Below are 19,842 nucleotides of genomic sequence, written 5' to 3' on the forward strand. Positions count from 1 at the left end.
TTGAGGCACAATATGGGCAAAGTGTGTAAAACACACAACTATTGACCAAAGCATGGTAAACATGAACAAACAAAAGGGAACTCAAGAATTGGAATTCATTTGGGACCAATACAACACAAAAATGTCATTCAAACATTCTGTCAAACACCTAACATGCAACAAAGCAATCCAAGTATGAATAATGCATTAACATGGTGAAAACTTGCCTCAATACATGCTAAATTGCCACAAAGGGCCAACACAGATACAAAAACAACAAATGGGACTCAGCCCAATCAAAGATTTTGGAAAAAATTTCATAAAATTGAGAACCCCATCCCATTTTTGAAAAATCCCCAAATTTTTAAAACCCTAAGCTAAAAACTGCAAAATTTAAGGAAAAACAAAAGCAATGTTTAGAAAAACATACCCTGAAGTGTTTTTGTAAAGAAATTTGCTTGAAAATGATGGGATTTGTGAGAAATAAGATTTTGGGTTGAGAAGGGTTCGAAGAGAGGCAATGCGAGGGAAGTTTAAGTGTTTGAAAAACTGTCACATCTGCATTATAAAATTGAAAACACGCATTTTTCGCGGGTTAGGCAGTAGCAAGACAGTCGCGAGAGAGTCACAAGAATGGCCACTGTCGCTTAAAAGCTTTCGCGAGAAGCTTTAAGTCGCAATCAGTCGCAATAGGTTCTGTCTGAATTTGAAGAAATTCTAGTTTTTACCTAAAACTCATTTCATGATAAGTGTTTAGTCGTGAAATGCTCACGAGACAATAGCAACAGTCTCAATGTGAAATGACAAAAAAATTATTTCCTTTAAGCACTTTTCGCGAGAAGCTCTAAGTTGCGAGCTTTTCGCGAAATATCCTTTGAACCAGTTTTTGAAGAAAAATACAAAATGCATTTTAAACAAAAACTAAAGACACGAAAGTATAAAATCACTTTCAAAAACATATAAAACACTCAAAAAATATTTTTTGGTTTGATCAGTAAGTACTTGAGCATACACATCACATTTAAATATATACAATCACACAAATGAGATACGCATTAATTGAATCAAAATCTTGTGTGTTGTGGTGAGTATCAAGTGTGAAAAAGTCCTTAGAGTAGAGTGAAACTTCAATGATCAATTCAATCAAGTCATACACAACTAGTACTAAATCAAGTGGTCTATCTCAATTATATAAATGAACATATTTGACCTCCCACAAATTGATTACAAAACTTAGAAGCTTTTCATTTGATTTCTGCAGAAATCATAACATTTGATCCAGTTTTGATAATACATCTCTTTTGAGATCGGTGCTTGATATTTTTGATATATCAACATTTAGAATTAGCCTTTGACTTTTTGAGCACCATACATTTTAAAACAAAAGTCGCTTTCCCTTTTTTCTAATCAAATACTAGTATGTGCAACAAGTTTTTGCAACTCAATATCTCTTTTTCACTTTGAGATTTACATTTGGTGAGCGCTTTTGCAAAAACATAAAAATAAAGTAGGAAAAGATATAGACACAAGTCTATGCAAATATCAAGACTATCAAGACCATCAAGACTATTGACCAATCATTCATGACAAGCTTGAAGATCTATTTATAACAATCACACATAGTTTTCAAGATTTCTTCCACACAAATAAATGTGTATACATAACAAGTTAAGCTCGTAAATGCATTACGCCATTAGTACAAAGGTACTGGGCCAAACTCACATGTGATATACACAACACAAGCGATCAAACTTTTTGAAGATTTTTCAATTTTTATGGGTTTTTGAATTTTTGAACACACTAAAAAACAGAACAAAAACAAGAATAAAGCAAAAACTTGTAAAAGAAACATGCTATAAGCCAAAAACAAATGATACAAAGTAAATTATGCATGTTGTGATGCATGAACATATGTCCCTAAACATCGGAAGTATTAATGTATGGACATATTGTAATGCTTATGCATGAATACCCCGTTTCACCCACACGGCACGTGCGTTTGGGGTGATATCTCTATAGGATTAGGTACGAGAGTTAGGACTTTCAAACTTTTTGGAGAAGCTTGTCAAACAAGTGGTGAATGCATCAATCATTTTCATCACATCCGTTACACCAGAATCACCATCTCGACCTCTTGATTGCTCAACAGCCTCATTCCATTTGTCATTTCTTAGTCCTCTTGACCTCTGATCACTTGCATTCTTCAATACCCTCAGCTTATGACAATTTGGTCTAGTGTGTCCTTGAAGTCCACAGTGATGATAGAAATGTTGAATTCTCGAACCTCTTTGTGACTTTGGAAGTGATTTCCCTTTGGCTTCAAACCTAACCACCGATTGGTTACGAGGCTTATTCAACACCCGTTGGTCAGCTACATTCTTCTTTTTCTCATTCTCCACTTTCTTAGGAGTAGAGGCAGCCACTACTGGTTCTTTCGCTTGCACAAACTTCACTTCTTTGATAATTTTGACAGCTGAACTACTTTCTCCAGTATATTCCAATTCGGTTTTGTCAAAGAAAGGTTTTTGATGAGAGCGCACTTCATTAAGCTTTTTGGAGGAGACTCACTCTACTTTTACATTGGCTTGAATCACCTTAAGCTCAAGGAATTTTATCTTTGAGTAGGCTTCGGTCAGCTCTCCATTCAGTGTCTCTATTTCACATTTGGCCACCTTATATCGCACTAAGAGACTTCTATAGTCCTTTTCTGCCTTCTTCATCTTTTTAATAGCTACCTTGGTCACCCTTGTATATTCTCCTGACTTCTCAAGTAGGGAATTGTAGTTTTCTTGAAGACCAGCTAATTCTTCATCTTTTTTAGCATCTGATTCTTTTACAATTCCCTTGGATTCCTCATCACTATGCTCCCCAAGTTCTTGCGCTAGTAAACTCAAGTCCTCCGAGGACTCAACATGAGCAATAGTCATAAAAGTGGAGTAATTCCCTTCTCCATTACAACTCTCTTCTGAATCATAATTGGAAGAATCTGAATCACAAAGTGTTGTGACATACACCTTGCCCTTCCCTCTTAGATAGTTAGGAAACTCCTTGAGATGTCCATGGCCATTGTATCCATAACACACAATGCCTTGAGGAGATTGAGTATCCTTCCCATCTTTCTTTTTAAACTCCTTCCTATCACCTTTGGAGGATGAAAACTTCCCTCTGCTGAACGGTTTTCCCACTGTTCTTCATCTTCAAAAATTTTCGAAAGTTCTTTTCAAGAAATGCTACCTCCTTCTTCACTCCATCTTCTTCGGAGGAATCATCCATTCTTTTGGTGATGGTTTTAAGAGCAAGAGATTTGCTCAATTTATGAAAAGGCAGTCTCAGCTCATACGTTTGGAGAGATATAATGAGCTCTTGGATTTTAATCTCATCCAAATCTTTACTTTCCTTTATAGCTGTGACTTTTGCTCGGAAGCTCTTCGGTAAGCACCTCAAAATTTTTCTCACCACCTTAGCATCCTCAATCTTCTCACCAAGATTGAGTTTTGCAATCACGATTTCGTTAAGCTTCCTATAGAATGAATCAAAGGGCTCATCATCTCCTATCTTAAGCTCTTCAAATTTGGTGGTAATCATCTAAAGTTTTGTATCCTTCACTTTCTTTGTTCCTTCATAGGTGGTCTTCAATATCTCCCAAGCTTCCTTGGCTATGGTTATGTGAGAAATCCTGTGAAACTCATCTGGAAAAACACCACAAAAAATTGCATTCAAAACTCTATTGTTAGCGTTAGCTGCCGCAAGTGCTGCTTTATCCCAAGTGGATTTAGCGACCTCCAACCTAGTCCACCCTACTTCTACCACATACCAAACAGTATCATCAATAGAACACAAGAATTCCCTCATTCGGACTTTCCAAAAGGCATAGTTACTACCATCAAAATATGGTGGAACATTCTGGGAACCGTGTCTTGTCTAGTTCTCCAGATCCCACAATAAGTTTCATGTTGCATCTATCATCTTTAACTTCTTCCAATACTTCCTAGCAGCACCAAAACCTCACTTGACACTCTGAAAGGGTGTGGTAAGTGTTTGGGTTATCAACCTCTCAATGGTATGGAAATGGAGATACTCTAAGATGTTAAATTGACAATCTGAATTTATTTTCAGCTTGCTTGCCGCGTATCTTGTAAGAACCACCTCATTACTAGTTTGGGCTATATATATTTTACCACAAAACCATTAATTGTCACTCACTAGAAACATCAACCATGCTCTTCTCTTACCCATTCTTCACAAATTCTATGGCTAGCATATTTAACATTTTCATGTTCATATTCTTTCTAATATGGATGTCAAGAAGAGTTCAAAGAACTGCTAGTAAAAATAAAGTTCTACCTGAAGCTGGTGGCACATGGTCTTTGATTGGCCACCTCCACCAATTCGGAGGGTCATAATCGGCTCATATAACCTCAGGTAACATGGCTAGACACGGCAAAACGGTTAGAATTTTTTGACCCAACCTGATTAACCTATTTAAAAACGACCCATTTTGACCCGCGACCCAATTAACTTGCAAACCCGATTGACCCGACCCGAACCCAACCCGACCTGCCCGTTTTGCCACATCTACCAACATTGAGTAGATTGAGATTGAGGTGTAATTCTTATAAAATATTTACTTATTCTTCTTTACTTAATATGTTATGTACTCCATTATAGTTTGTCATTCTTTACTTGCCACCTTCATTTTCTCTTTCTACTTTAAACAGATCGAAGATTATACCAAGATTAGCTTCTAGAAAGCTGGAACAAGAGTTGTACCAAATTTAGGTATTAAGTATTTAGTGGTAATTGGTAAGTGGTAACAATATCACCAATGAGAATCTAATCACAGTTAAGGAACTCATAAACAATTGACAGATTGATTAGGTGTGCATCGAACAATAGTAGTAAGCAATTGGGAGATAGCCAAAGAGTGTTTTACAACCAATGACAAAGCCTTTGCCAACCGTCCAAAAGGTCTAGCTCCAGAAGTCTTGGGCTACAACTATGCCATGATTGGGTTCAGCCCTTATGGTCCCTTCTGGCGCCAAGTGAGAAAAATGGCCACGCTAGAGGTCCTCTCAAACCACTGCCTTGAAACGCTCAAACACATTCCGGATGTCGAGCTAAATGATTCTATAAAAGAGATATATAAGCTATTGGGCAAGAACAAGAAGGTGTTATTGGAGATGGGGAGATGGCTTGGGTACACAACCCTAAACGTTATATGTAGGATGGTTGTTGGACAACGATTTGGTAAGGCTACGTGTTGAGAAATATAGACCCCGATTGATAGAATTAACAAGTTTTAAACTCAAGTTGTTAATTAGATTTATTATGAACAAGCCTTGTTAAAACAAACAAACATCAATATCATGTCAATAATGAATGCAGCGGAAAAGTAAATAAGACAAGATATGATGACCCAGGAAAACCAATGAAACCAACCAGTTTCACAGTAAAAAACTTGGGGGGAAACCTTCCCGAAAAGCAATCCACCATAGAAAAGAGAAGTTTCAGAAATAGTACAAAACCTTTGTCCCTAGACTCTACAATCCCCGTAGATGAACTCACAGCAGAAACCTTCTACCGCTTCAGAACCTCTGAACTCTTCAATATATGAACGCCACCCTTTTTGTTACACGGATCCCAATACATGACTCACTCACCAACTTGAGAAAGAAGAATGTTGGCTGCAAAGTTCTTCACTTCATCAACAATGAAGATCAAGAAACACTTGGTTACAAAACCCTAAGGCGCAAAAACGCAGTAGCTTCTTTCAGAGAGAATAAGGCATCAATCACCTTTTTGCATATGTTTTCCTTGTATTCTCTCATGTAACGACCTTTAAAATAAGTCTTATATAAGTCTAGGGTTGTGAGAAAAGAAACCCTACTCAAATACATAAGCCTGGCCCAAAAATCAAAAAGCTGAAAATTTTGATTTTCCGTAACCTCGATCGATCGAGAGGTGTCGAGGTTTAATGAATCTCGACAGATAGCAGCTATCGAGGAGGTGTCGAGAAGGTGTCGAGGGGACAGAAACTTTCTTGATCGATCGACTAGCTATCGAGAAGCTATCGAGATTGCGATAAGAATCAGTTGAAGATCTCGACAGATAGCCAGGTGTCGAGGTAGCTATCGAGAGGTGTCGAGCTTTATAAATTTTGCACTTCAACTTGCTTTCTCTTGGACAGACTTGATAACTTCAACACTTGATCTTGAAACATTGTTTCTTGAAGTATTAAAAACACCTAGAACTACCCAATTACAAGCAAAGTGCGTTTTGTCAAAGGATTAGCCAATTTATATGACTAAGTGACATATGTTCTTAAACAAGTTAAAACATATATGCCCTAACACTACGACCAACGTTGAGAATGATAGAAATGATCAGTGCCGAAAGGCATTGAGAGAGTTTATAGATTTGAGTGGAGAGTTTGTGGTCTGAAATGCACTACCATATCTAAGGTGGTTTGACATAAGGGGGAGCGAGAAAGCCATGAAGAAAACCGTAAAAGAATTGGATGATGTGACTGAAGAATGGCCAAAGGAGCATAAGCAGAGGAAAATTTCTGGTGGGGTGAACGATTACCAAGATTTTATGGATGTAATGCTATCCATTGTCACTGATGATGATGAGACTTCCAGTTATGATGTTGATACAATCATCAAAGCTACATGCTTGGTAAGCTTTTGATAACCCTATTAATTCACACATTGTATAATATATTTCCAAAATCTCATTTGCTACATATTTTGAATTAGGTTAACTTGTTACAAACACGTTATTTAAGAAAATTTTTAACAGGTGAAAAAAAACTGAAATTATAACTTTTTTTTTTCCGTGTTTGTAAAATTGTATAAAATTATTTGTGTAATAAACACTGCTCTATTGAATTTGTGTTGACTTCCAAGAGTAACAATTAAATTTTTTAGATAGATAAGCACATGGCTCATTGAAGAAATACAAATTCTTTATACCACTTTTTGTATTCCACTTTATATTTTGCAAATCACAACTTATCATATATTGTTTTTACATTTTTTTATTATAAAATAATTGAATTTTAAAATGAAATATAATAAAATCAAGCACATGACATACCACAATTAATAGAGCATAAATACATCACAAAAAGTAGTGCTGAATATTTATATTCCCCATGTAAGAAGCATTTACCGCATCTATCTCACATAAAATTCAACGTGGATTTGGAAGTTCATGTTACAAAATTAAAAGGTTCAAACAATTTCACGATAATTATCTTGTGCATAATGGTTTATTTAAATCCTAAACTTGAAGGCATGTCATTTTCTTGTTGAATATTAAGCCATATATAATCAAATAGCATAAATTTTGAATTCTTAAAGCAATCTGAATTCTTGCTGCTATTAAATTTGATTCTTGGACCACCGCTAGAAAGCTTAACAACAATGTTACTTTTGTAGGTCCTTATCTCAACGGCTTCAAACACATCAACAATAACATTGACATGGGCTCTCTCTTTGCTTCTCGGCAACCCTGAGACCTTAACAAAAGCTCAAGAAGAATTAGACATTTATATCGGTAGAGAAAGGCCAGTGAAGGAATCAGATATGAAAAATTTGGTATATCTCCAAGCTATCCTCAAAGAAACAATGCGTTTATACCCTGCTGCACCACTCCTAGTGCCACACGAGTCAATGGAAGACTGTACTTTGGTTGGTTACCACGTCCCAGCAAGCACACGACTTATTGTTAATCTTCCAAAACTCCATCGAGACCCAAATGTGTGGGTGGATCCTAGTGAATTTCGACCTGAGAGATTTCTTACAACTCACAAGGATGTTGATGTTAGAGGCCAAGGTAGTGGTAGAACTGTAGAAGAATGTGCCCTGGGATCTCATTTGCCTTGCAAGTTACGCAACTCACACTTGCTACTTTGTTTCATGCTTTTGAAATTTCAAGCCCATCAGATGAACCTGTGGACATGACAGAGAAAGGTGGACTTACAAACCAAAAAGCTACCCCACTTGAAGTCTATCTCACTCCTCGCCTTCATGCTCAAGTATATGCATAATTTGACTAGGTGTAATGTGATAAATTAAAATATGATATGGTGTGATATGCATAATTTGACTAGGTATTATTTGATAAATTAAAATATGGTGTCGTGCAATAAATTGGTGTTTTCCATTTCCATGTAACCATTGAAGAGGCAAACATTAGAAAAGTAAAAGTCATTAGAAAAAGTTATCATCTTAGTTAATTTAACTGTTTGAAAATAAGCTCTATATTTGTCAAGTCATATTACGTGTGACTTGTAATTTGCATTTGTCTTGTGAGTTCTGTTTTTAAAGGTTGGATTTTTTTGTAAAAATAAGATTTTTTTTTTTGGTCATTTTATGTGTCTTGTAATTTGGCATTTGACTTATATATGAGTTATGTTTCTTAACTGTTAAGAATTGTATTAACTATGGGGGAGGTTATGTTTTTAAAATTACATGTATATAGATGGAGTAGGTGCGGAACTTCAAATCAAGCCAAAAATCTTCAAGAAGTATGGCCCCCAATACTGCGACACCCCTTCATCATCATTTCTGTTTGTGGTCATTGGTGGCGATTTTTTGATAAAAAATATATGTAGCCCAAACTTATAAATTTAAAAAATTAAAATGACAACGATGTAAGGCAAGATAAAATAGATAGGAACAATAAAAGGAAAAAAAGACTTTGACTTTAGTACTTATGTGCCGGTTCAACCATTTTTTTTTTTTTTTTTTGGATGGACCGGTTCAACCATTTTGAGGGCCAAAAATTATGAATCAGGTCTTTTTTTATAGCTTTAAATTTTTATTAAATTTTTTTTTTATTAAATTTTTTAAAATAGAAAATTTGGCTTTAGTACCTATGTGTGGGGCAGTGGGCCATGTTGCTGCGTCTTAGTGGAGTTGGTGATAGTGTGTGGGGCCGTGCGCCATGTGTCTGTGGCGTGCTAAGATGCTATATGCTTATGCGTATACAGTGGGTGGGTTTGGTGGTTGGATAAATATTGTTTTTGTGGACGAAATGGATGCCTAAACATAAAATTTTAATTATATAATTAGCTGTTAACATTATTAAATTATATTTTTTATTAGTATTTTAAATTTTAAAAACTCAATTTTGGCTCATAAATCGAGTCTTAAAGACTCGATTTTTATGGCCTAATCATATACGATGTGGCATATTTTTTCACGTGGTGACCACATAGAAATTGAGTTTCTAATACTCAATTTTCAACCCTTATAAATATAAATAAGAGAGGTACCAGAACAGAGAACAACCCAGAGGGAAAAAAAAAAAAAAAAAAAAAAAAAACCAGAAGGAGAAGATTAGATCGGACCACCACGCGCGACCCAGAGGCCTAGGCCGCGCACTAGCTCCGGCCGCGCCTGGCTGGTGAGGTGAGCTCTTTCTCTCCCTCTGAGCTGAGTTTGGATTGAGATCGATGTGTTTGACATTTTTGAAATTTGTTTTTGGGTATTTCGGTACATGGACTTAGAACTTTTAAATTTTTTTTTTTTTTTTTTTTTTGTGTGTTAGAAATTGAGTATTAGAAACTCGATTTCCATGTGGCCGTCACGTGGAAAAATATACCACATCAGATATAATTAGGTCATGAAAATTGAGTCTTTGAGACTCGATTTATGGGCCAAAATCGAGTCTTTGAAACTCGAGATGCTAATAAAAAATATAGTTTGAAAACGTTGACAACTAATTATATAGTTAGAATTTTATGTTTAGTTACCCATTTCGTCCTTGTTTTTGTCCACTAATTTTATTATTTAATTTATTTTTACTATTATTTATAAATTTTAATGTATTTTTTAGTACTATTAATGAGTTTCGTTTTACTATTTCAATTAACTTTTATTTTTATTTACAATATTTAAAAATGAAATCAATTTTATAAAAAATAAGCAGCTTAAACTTTCGAGAAGTCGGTTACATTGGGTGGCGCTGTGAGGGGGCCATGTGCCATGCGTGTAGTGTTAGTGCAGAGTGCATATTAAAATTTTTTTAAAATTTTTTGAAGTATTGTATAAAATACTCACAGTTATGAGTTATCACAATCCAGTTCTCTCATTTTCATCGTGAGAGAGAGAGAGAGAGAGAGAGAGTTGGGTTTACATCGGATTAGCATGAAGCACAAGGTGCCATGCCCACCCACGACACATCATCCATCACTGTGAAGTTATTGCAAAGAATGAAAGAAAGCTGAGAGATATTTTCTATTGTTTTTTTCATTTGTTTTAGAAATTTATAATTTTTATTTTAGCATATTTCAAGATATTTACATTGTATTATTAATAAATTTGTTTGGTATTAATTTTAATTTTAGCAAATTTCAAGAATAAATTAATAATCTTGTATCTTATGATTTAATATTTTAGCCAAATTTTGACTTTTTTTGCTTTTTTTTTTTAATTTAATATATTTTAAGATACAATGGGATTTTTTTAATGTATTCTATTGACCAATAAAATAAGAGAGATGATATGTCTACAACAATTTTACAACAAATCACAGGTAGTTAGTTGTTATTGGTTCAAATTTGAAACTAACACTAAGATTACTTTTTTGCCCCAACTAGTAAAAACCTGCCACTTAGAATTTGTTGTAAAAATATTGTAGATATATCATTTCTCATAAAATAATTTAATATATTTTTTCTTAAATTAAAAAAAAAAAAAAATATATATATATATATATATATATAGAAAGAGAGAGAGAGAGAGACATACACACATAAGTGGGGCTTTCTTTTTATTTGCTGCGATTGTATTGCATCACTTGCTTGTCTTCAACCGACCCTATTGGGTACATGAGATATAAAATGACATTCCAATCAATATATATATATATAATTTTTTTTAGCTTGCTTGTTGGCTTTGAGAAAAGATCCTCTCCCTGTTAAAGTTCAAAAATTATATTATGTACCCGGCATATATGCCAGGTGTCTCACAAACTGGCGGGCCCCATAGTGTGTGGGACTTGCCAGTCTGTGAGTGACCCGGCATATATGCTGAGTACACAGTATACTTACTCGTTAAAGTTTGGGCTATAAATATATTTCACCACAAAACCACCGTCACTAACCAAAAACCGAACACTTAGAAAAAAAAACAAAAACAAAAACAAAAACCATGCTATTCTCCTACCTATTCTTCACTACTCCTATGGCCAGCATATTCACCATTTTCATGTTTATATTCTTTCTATTATGGATATCAAAAAGAATTCAAAGTACTACTAGTAAAAAGAGAGTTCCACCTGATGTTGGTGGAGCATGGCCTTTGATTGGTCACCTCCACCTGTTTGGAGGGTCACAACCGCCCCATATAACCTTGGGTAACATGGCTGATAAGTATGGACCAATCTTCACAATCTGGTTGGGGGTGCATAGAACCCTAGTAGTAAGTAGTTGGGAGATAGCTAAAGAGTGTTTTACCACCAATGACAAAGTCTTTGCAAACCGCCCAAAAGGTGTAGCTCTAGAAGTCTTGGGCTACAACTATGCCATGATTGGGTTTAGCCCTTATGGTCCCTTCTGGCGCCAAGTGAGAAAAATAGCCATGCAAGAGGTCCTCTCAAACCACCGCCTTGAGACACTCAAACACATTCCGGATGTCGAGGTAAATGATTCTATAAAAGAGATATATAAGCTATTGGGCAAGAACAAGAAGGTATTATTGGAGATGGAGAGATGGTTTGGGTACACAGTCTTAAACGTAATATGTAGGATGGTTGTAGGGAAGCGATTTGGTGGGGCTACGACCAAGGATGAGAATGAAGGGAATGATCAATGTCGAATGGCATTGAGAGAGTTTTTCAATTTGAGTGGAACATTTGTGGTATCAGATGCACTTCCTTATCTAAGGTGGTTGGACATAGGAGGGTATGAGAAAGCTATGAAGAAGACAGCAAAAGAATTGGATCATATGGCTAGAGGATGGCTAGAAGAACATAGGCAAAAGAAATTGTGTGGTGGGATGAAGGAACACCAAGATTTTATGGATGTATTGCTATCCATTGTCACTGACAATGATGAAACTTTTGGTTATGACGTAGATACAATAGTCAAGGCTACAAGCATGGTAAGTTTTTCATAATCCTATTAATTCAGCTACATATATACACTACCAAAATCTCATTTGCTACAAAGCTACATATATTGAATATTGCCATCATTACTATTTGTTATTGTTACTGTAAAAATTGTTACATGATTTTGAGTGATTATTAAATGATGAATATATGTATAAAAAAGAGAGTATACATGAAAGTTTATATGGCTCAGCCTAATGGCCTACGTCAGTATAAAAGCTCTTGACGCCTACATATTTAAGATTATTAATGTAATCTAAATCTTGCAACTACTAAATTTGATAATTGGTCCACGGTCAGAAAGCTTAAAACCTTAGCTGACCATCTAATCCTCCATTTTCTGTTATGTCACGTTTGCAGACCCTTATTGTAGCGGGTTCAGACACATCAACAATAACATTGACATGGGCTCTTGCTTTAGTTCTCAACAATCGTGAAGCCTTAAAGAAAGCCCAAGAAGAATTAGACATCCAGATTGGTAGAGAAAGGCAAGTGAAGGAATCAGACCTAAAAAATTTGGTTTATCTTCAGGCTATCCTCAAAGAAACAATGCGTTTACATCCTCCTGCACCATTTTTAGTGCCACACGAGTCTATGGAAGACTGTACTTTAGTAGGCTACCACATTCCAGCAAGCACAAGACTCCTCGTCAATCTTCCGAAACTCCAACGTGACCCAAACGTGTGGGAAAATCCTAGTAAATTTCAGCCAGAAAGATTTCTTACAACCCACAAGCATGTTGACATTAGGGGCAATAATTTTGAATTGATACCATTTGGTAGTGGTAGAAGAATGTGCCCTGGTATTTCATTTGCCCTACAAGTTACACAACTGACACTTGCTACCTTGTTGCATAATTTCGAAATTGCAAGCCCTTTGAATAAACCTGTGGATATGACAGAGAAAGTTGGGCTTACCAACCAGAAAGCCACCCCACTTGAAGTCCATCTCACTCCACGCCTGCATGCTCAAGTATATGCATAATTTAACTTGGTATCATTTGATAAATCAGTATTTGTTATGATGTAATAATAGGCTATTTAATTTTCAAGTGAGCATACGAGAGCCAGCCATTGGAAAATTAAAAGTTACTTGGAAAGTGGTTTTTGATAATTTATCGAATTATCAAATAATAAGCTGTATTTGTCCTGTATTTAGTTTTCTTTTACTATCTTTGAAAATAAGCTTTGTATTCGTTATGTATTGTAATTTGTACATGTCTTGCGAGTTAAGTTTTTAACCATTATAGTACTATCTCTTACTCAGTATACAAAAGTATGAGCATGACATTTCTTATTGAATATATTGCTTTATCTTGATAAATTTGAAAATATCTACCAAATCAGAATGTACCTTGTAGGAGGCAAAACATTAATTAAGCTAATTATAACATGCCACGTCAAAATTTAGTGACAAATTCCAAATTTATGCATCATTAAATTAATTAAATCAAATCATTACATGTGTCATCTAAGATGATATCACATTAGAAATTAAAATTTGTCATATGTCATTTGATCCACAAAATAAAGATAAATTTTCTATCATAATTGATGGATAATTATCTTTATTAAAATAAATAAATAAGATAAAGATAATTATCTACAAGTAACAAATTATGGAGAGACTCTTTGTTGATTATTATCTTTATCAATGTAGAAACTATATCAAAATAGATAAATAGAGATAAGTATCTATAAGCAACAAGTTTTGGTGGGAATCTTTTAAATAAATCAGAGTCTACTACTTATCTCTAGGAGATCAATTCAAAATGAGACTTATCCTCTAAAACCACTATATATAAAGGACACCCCCTCTCATTCTCTACCAACTTTTCAAGACGTCAAAACTTTGGAGAAATTCTGCCAAGAACGCCCAATGATCATTCAAAGAAATTAATTTGAATCCTTCTTCCAGGATTTGAAGTTCTATTGGAATCAAGATCAAAAGCCTCCATAAACTTCAAAAAGCTCTCAATCATTGAAGTTCAATGAATCAAACCTCTAAAGCCCCGAGGGACTTCAACCCAAAATCCTTCAAATTCAAAAAAAATTCGAAGAACTTGAAGAACAACAAATCTGTAACAAACTCAAAACTAGAAATTCATTGTGAAGATCATTCGATTCATCTTCCAACCAAAGTGAAGAAGATTCCATGTTAGAGTCAAGATTACAAAGAAGATAGAATCAGAAGATTCTACCTTATTAAAAGGATCAAAAACAAAGAATTGTATTCACTATTCAATCAATACAAATTATATTTGTGTTTACACACCTATATAAAAACACAAAATTTTCTATATGCAACATTATAATTTTTTTTAAATAATTAATTAAAATACAATTGCAAAAACCAAAATATGTCACTTCTGATTATTTTTGTTTAACTAATTATTGTTTTTGTTTGATTAAGTGCCACTATAGAATACTTTAAAAACAACTACTCTGAATACTTTTCCCACCAAAACCACAAATTTCTTCATCCAAAAGGATCCACACAAAAAAACCTCATCAAAACTGCATAGTTCAACATCTAAACAGATTACTATCAACAATATTAACAAAAATAAAATAAAATCACTCACTGACCAACAGCTTTTGAGTGTGACTCTACTCTATTAGTAGGAAAAAAAAATTCTCAAAGCCAAAATTTATCTAAAAATATAATCACCCAAATAATTGAACAAAACAAAAGATTCAGCCTTTTGAGAGAGATAGACTAACATTTAGATAACAAGGTCATAGGCAAAAAAAATTGTTGCCTTAAGGTATGACATAACATCTCACAAAAATAAACAAAAGCCAAGTCTTCAACTTATGGTAAAAAAAATTAAATTGCAAATGAAAGGAAAAAAAAATGTAGATTACTTTATAGCATCTTTTTGTTAAGGACTTTTATAGTATGAAATTTTAGCTTTATAAACTTTATCTAACATCTTGGACTTAATAATGTATAGAGGCACTCTCTTCGACTCTAAGAGAGATATAAAAATGGATTGAATTGACTAAAGTGGACTAAAATGGACGGAATGGACCTAATGGGACTAAAATGAACCAAATGTGACCAAACTGGACTGAAGTGGACCGAGTAAACTGAATGGGACCAAAGTAAACCGAAATGCTACGCTCATGTGGCTCAATAAGAGTGTAGTAACAATAGATGTTAAATTTCAATTTTTAGATATTATATAGATTTAGATAGAAGATTTTTGAGAACTTGTAAACTTGTTAGGAATTGAATTAACTATGGGGGTGGTTATGTTTTTAAGATTATATGTATATATATGGAGGAGATGTGGAAATTCAAATCAAGACTATTTATTTGAGTATTATCATTTGGTTGAGCATAATTCTCAGTTATCGCTATCTTTCTTTTTTTGTGCCTATATGGATTTCTTAATTATTTCTTCATGTCAAAGCTGAGTGTAACGCTCTTGGTGTAGCTTCTTTATGTATTTCTTTCCATGGTAGCAGGAAGGAAAATATATCTACTTCTACAACTGTATAAAAAGAGCCAATGCGCTTATCTACAATAATTTTGGATTATTTAAGCGTTGTGCCAAAACGGTGTATTTGGGTGAGAAAAAGGAAAAACTTTAAACGGTGCATTTTAATGAGATTTTTTTTTTCCACACAGAGGCGGTGAAGGAGAGTGAAACAAGCAGAGGACTCGGTGAGAGAGAGATAGTGGAAATCACTAGGCCTCTCTCCCTCACGTTGGATTACAGACTTTCTCTATTCAGGGAAAAATTAATTTCTTTCTCATATTCTTTGCTTAGTTGATTGAATTTTTGGATTTTTATGAGTTTTTCCTTGTTGGTTGCTGTAAGGTTGAAATTTATTAACCATCTTATTGGCTTTATTTCATGTCAATTTGCTTGTAATTTAGCTCTTAGTAACCCTGTATTTAGGTGGGATTCATGTAAGGATAGTGTGTGAAGAGAGTGTGAAGAAAAGCTCAAGTGTGTGTAAAGAAGCAGAGTTTCGCGGTTAGGACTCACGGTTGACTCACAACTGGCAAGCCGCCAACTGCAGGCACGTGAGATGCAAATAGGGGAGTTAAAGGGTCGTGCCAGCTGTCGCACTACAGGACAAAAGTCCTAGGCTGGCCAGGCCATTACCTCGCAACTTGGACAAGCCGCGAGGTCAAGCCGTTAACTTACTCTGTTTGGCAAAAACTGACTCTTCGTATTCCAAACACACGCCACTATATATATACCCTTATACCCACGAAATCAAGAGAGCATCCAGAGATAATTTTGTGAGAGAAACTCTAGAGAAAAATAAGATTGCCTCATCCCTAATCTTCACTAAGAGACTCTACAAATTCCTCTACTCTCTTCCTCTCTATTGATACATCCTTGAGAGGCTATTAACTAAATCATTTTCTCATCATACCCATGTCTATGAGAAGGTACATTTGGTGCTAAGAGAAGCAGTTTGGAAGGGACCAATGACTATCAGTTGATGCTATGGTGTATAACGGAATCCAGTAAGCTAAAGAAGAAATAGGTTCGGCGCAACCTCGTTAGAGCAAGAAGCTTGAAGGGTTTAGGTACACTAGGTAGATTAAGTTTGGAGGGTCTTCTACTGTTCATGTATTCCAACTACATTTTTTTAGTGGATTATTTACCGCTTGGAGAGCGACAGAGAGGTTTTACACCGAGGGCTTCGGTTTCCTCTTCGATAACACATAGCGTGTTGTCCTTGTGTTTCTATCTCTCTTCCTTTATCTTTGCCTTTTATTTTCTGTTGTGGATGTGATTATATTTGGCTTAGATTGTTTATCAATTTTGTGTTTGGCTTATGTTTATGTTCCGCACATTAATTTTTTGATAATAAGCTTGAATTAATATTTTGTAATTTGGGGTCTAAACGTTCAAAGGTGTTTTACACGTATTTTGAACTTTCACTTGGTATCAGAATGGGTACACTTGTTGTGGTTTAAACACCTAAATGTAATCCTTGACCTCTTGTGTTATTTACCATGGATGTTGCATTGTATGCCTCTTTGTATGATTTAGTCGATGATAAATGTAGCATGTCACGTGTTTGTGAAAATGCCTCCATGAGTGATAATCCTCATAATTGTGATGCTATGTTACATGAATCTTTGGATGTTGTTGATATTCCTAACATCAAACTCTTGAAGAAAAAGGCTAAGAAGTTTAATAAGGATTTGAACAAGTTATTTTGTGAAAATGACGATTTGATTGCTAAGCTCAATGAATCCAACAAATTGGTTGAAAAATATAAGAAACTTACTGAAAATTTTGTTTAAAAGCTGAAAGAATTTGAAGTTTGAATATGGACTTGGATGTTAAACTTGTTTTATCTAAAAACTTGTTGATGAGCTAAAATGTGAAAATGAATCTCTTAAGATGCATGCCAAGTGTTTGATTGCTGAACCTATTGTTAAAATGGATGAAATTATTTGTTGCAATCATGTCGTGGTACCCGATTTTGTGCCTATTATGTGTTTTACCCCAAAGGATAAATCGGTGTACATTCCTCCACATAAAAGAAATCAAAAGGTGGAGAGAAAGGTTGTTAAGTCAAAGCCTCTATTTAGGTCTCAACCTAAAACTTTGGATGGATCTAAGTTTGTTCCAACTTGCCACCATTATGGTATGATTGGTCATAAAAGACCTCAATGTTATAAGTTAAAGAGAGAACAAAATCATGTTGCTAGATCCCTTCCTAAAAAGCCTAGTGAACCTAAACACATTGCTTGTCACCATTGTGGTGCCTTTGGTCATCTAAGACCTCAATGCTCTAAGTTTCATGCTTTTAAAAGAATCAAAAGAAAAGAAAAACTTGAGCTTCTTGGAAGTTATGCTAAAAAGAGTAAACCGGATTTAAGTGAAAATTGCATGTTGTTAAAGAAAGTGTTCAATGCTCTTAACTCCTTGATTATGTGCACATCCGGTTCTCATTATTCCAACTCTCGTGTCACTTCTCATGAGACACTCATTCCAAACAATCATTCCGTTTGGATGAGGAAGGGTTCCTATGGTTGAGCTTTTGCTCTTTTAGTCCTCGATCTAATTCTTTCGATCTTTATAGGACCTTTCATGCATTAGATGCTTTATTGTTATGCATTTGTGCATCATGCATCTCTTTATTTGCATAGGTTTGTTTTTATTTTTTATCTTACCTTTTTGTCTTTGTCTTGTGTGAGAAAAAATCCAAAACCACATAAGAAGTGAAAAATTCAAAAAGTTTGATCGTATATGTTTGAGCACATATCACATGTGAGTTTTACCTTGTACCTTTGTACTAATGGCTTTGTACATTTATGAGATTAGCTTGTTCTTTATGCACTTATATCTTTATGGGAAAAATCTTGACATCTTTGTGTGATTGTTGTAAATCGATCTTCAAGTTTGTCATGAATGATTAGTCAATAGTCATGTTGGTTTTGATACATGCGTAGACTTGTGCCTATATATCTTCCCACTCTTTTATTTTTTATTGCTTAAAGAGCTCACCTAATATAAATCTCTAAATAAAAAAAGATATTGAGTTGCAAAAACCTGTCGCACGTACTAGTATTTGACTAAAAAAAAGGGGAAAGTGACCAAAATAAAATGTATGATGTCCTGAAAAGCCAAAGGCTAGTTCATCAAATTGAAATATCAAAAATTTCAAGCATCGATCTCTAAAATGAGATGTATTGATTCAAAAAGATCAAATGATATGAATTGTAAAAAAGCCAAATGAAAAGCTTCAAAGATATGTAATCATTTTCTTGTGGGAGGTCATATATGTTCATTTCTATAATTGAGATAGACCACTTGACTTAGTACTAGTTGTGTATGACTTGATTGAATTGATCATTGAAGCTTCACTCTAGACTATGGACTATTCCACACTTGATACACACACACAACACACATGCCTAATGTTCAATGAATGCCTTATTTATTTGTTCAATTGTACTTGTTTCAATGTGATGTGTGTGTGCTCAACTATATATGGATCAATTGAAAAATATTTTTGGTTATTTTATATGTTTTTGGAAGTGATTTTTCTCACTTTTTGGGTTCATGTTTAGTGCTTACATTGTTTTTTAGTGTTTAAACATGTTCTGGGCTGAAAAAACAAGTGTCAGAATTTTTGGCCACTCATTTTGGTGACTTGCAACCAGCCAAACCAAGCTGCGAGTTTTGGCAACTCATTTTGGCGACTTGCCCAATCACGAGCCCATTCACGAGTTCACACAGAATGGTTTCGCGGCTCACTGGCAACTCGTTCATGACTCGCCCAGTCGCCAAATGCCCAAAATCAGATTTTAAAAGAGTTTTTTTCATGGGAAACTTGTTTTAAACCTCTCCCATCCTCTCTTAAACCCCTTTTTTACTATTTTTACATCAAAACCCAATCAATTTGAATGATTTTTCATTCTATTAAAATCTCTAAGGTAATTATATACTCTTTTCATTATTTTTGATTCTTAGATTATGTTTTGGAGAGTTTTGTGCTCTTGGTTGGGATTCTCATCATAGGGGTTGGGAAAACTTATTTTTTTGTCAAATCTTTTGGATGGGATTGGTTTCTTTTGATGATTTGCTTTGGATGTTGGCCCCTTGTGGCAAAAAGAGCATGTATTTAGGGTGGATTTCATAATGTCCATGCATTATTTTATATTGTTGTTCATAGTGTACACGCTAGGTGTTTGATAAAATGCCTCTTAGGCATTTTCTCACTTATTTGGACTCTAATGAGTACCAAACTTTTG

At 34.7% G+C, this 19,842-nt stretch overlaps 2 protein-coding genes across 2 annotated transcripts; both read left to right on the plus strand.

Annotated features, from left to right (window-relative positions):
* The first annotated feature begins 4,406 nt into the window (after window positions 1–4,406).
* Window positions 4,407–8,048, plus strand: LOC112035843 (demethylepipodophyllotoxin synthase). The gene is given in 5 exon segments (XM_065776946.1): window positions 4,407–4,419; window positions 4,858–5,226; window positions 6,326–6,657; window positions 7,422–7,826; window positions 7,829–8,048. Coding segments are annotated over 5 exon segments (1,323 nt in total). The 3' UTR covers window positions 8,033–8,048.
* A 3,049-nt stretch (window positions 8,049–11,097) lies between these two features.
* LOC136068970 (cytochrome P450 CYP82D47-like) lies at window positions 11,098–13,319 on the plus strand. The gene is made up of 2 exons (XM_065776925.1): window positions 11,098–12,092; window positions 12,463–13,319. Exons 1-2 carry the CDS (start codon window positions 11,142–11,144, stop codon window positions 13,084–13,086), a joined length of 1,575 nt encoding a protein of 524 aa, XP_065632997.1. The 5' UTR covers window positions 11,098–11,141; the 3' UTR covers window positions 13,087–13,319.
* Window positions 13,320–19,842: the final 6,523 nt, after the last annotated feature.

Source organism: Quercus suber, unplaced genomic scaffold (assembly GCF_002906115.3).
Source record: "Quercus suber isolate HL8 unplaced genomic scaffold, Cork oak 2.0 scaffold_145, whole genome shotgun sequence".
NCBI classification, from domain to species: Eukaryota; Viridiplantae; Streptophyta; class Magnoliopsida; order Fagales; family Fagaceae; genus Quercus; species Quercus suber.

Coding starts and splice junctions, on each gene's coding strand:
- LOC136068970 (XM_065776925.1), top strand. CDS start 11,142: ATGCTATTCTCCTACCTATTCTTCACTACTCCTATGGCCAGCATATTC. Junction 12,093..12,462: donor TAGTCAAGGCTACAAGCATG/GTAAGTTTTTCA, acceptor TCACGTTTGCAG/ACCCTTATTGTAGCGGGTTC.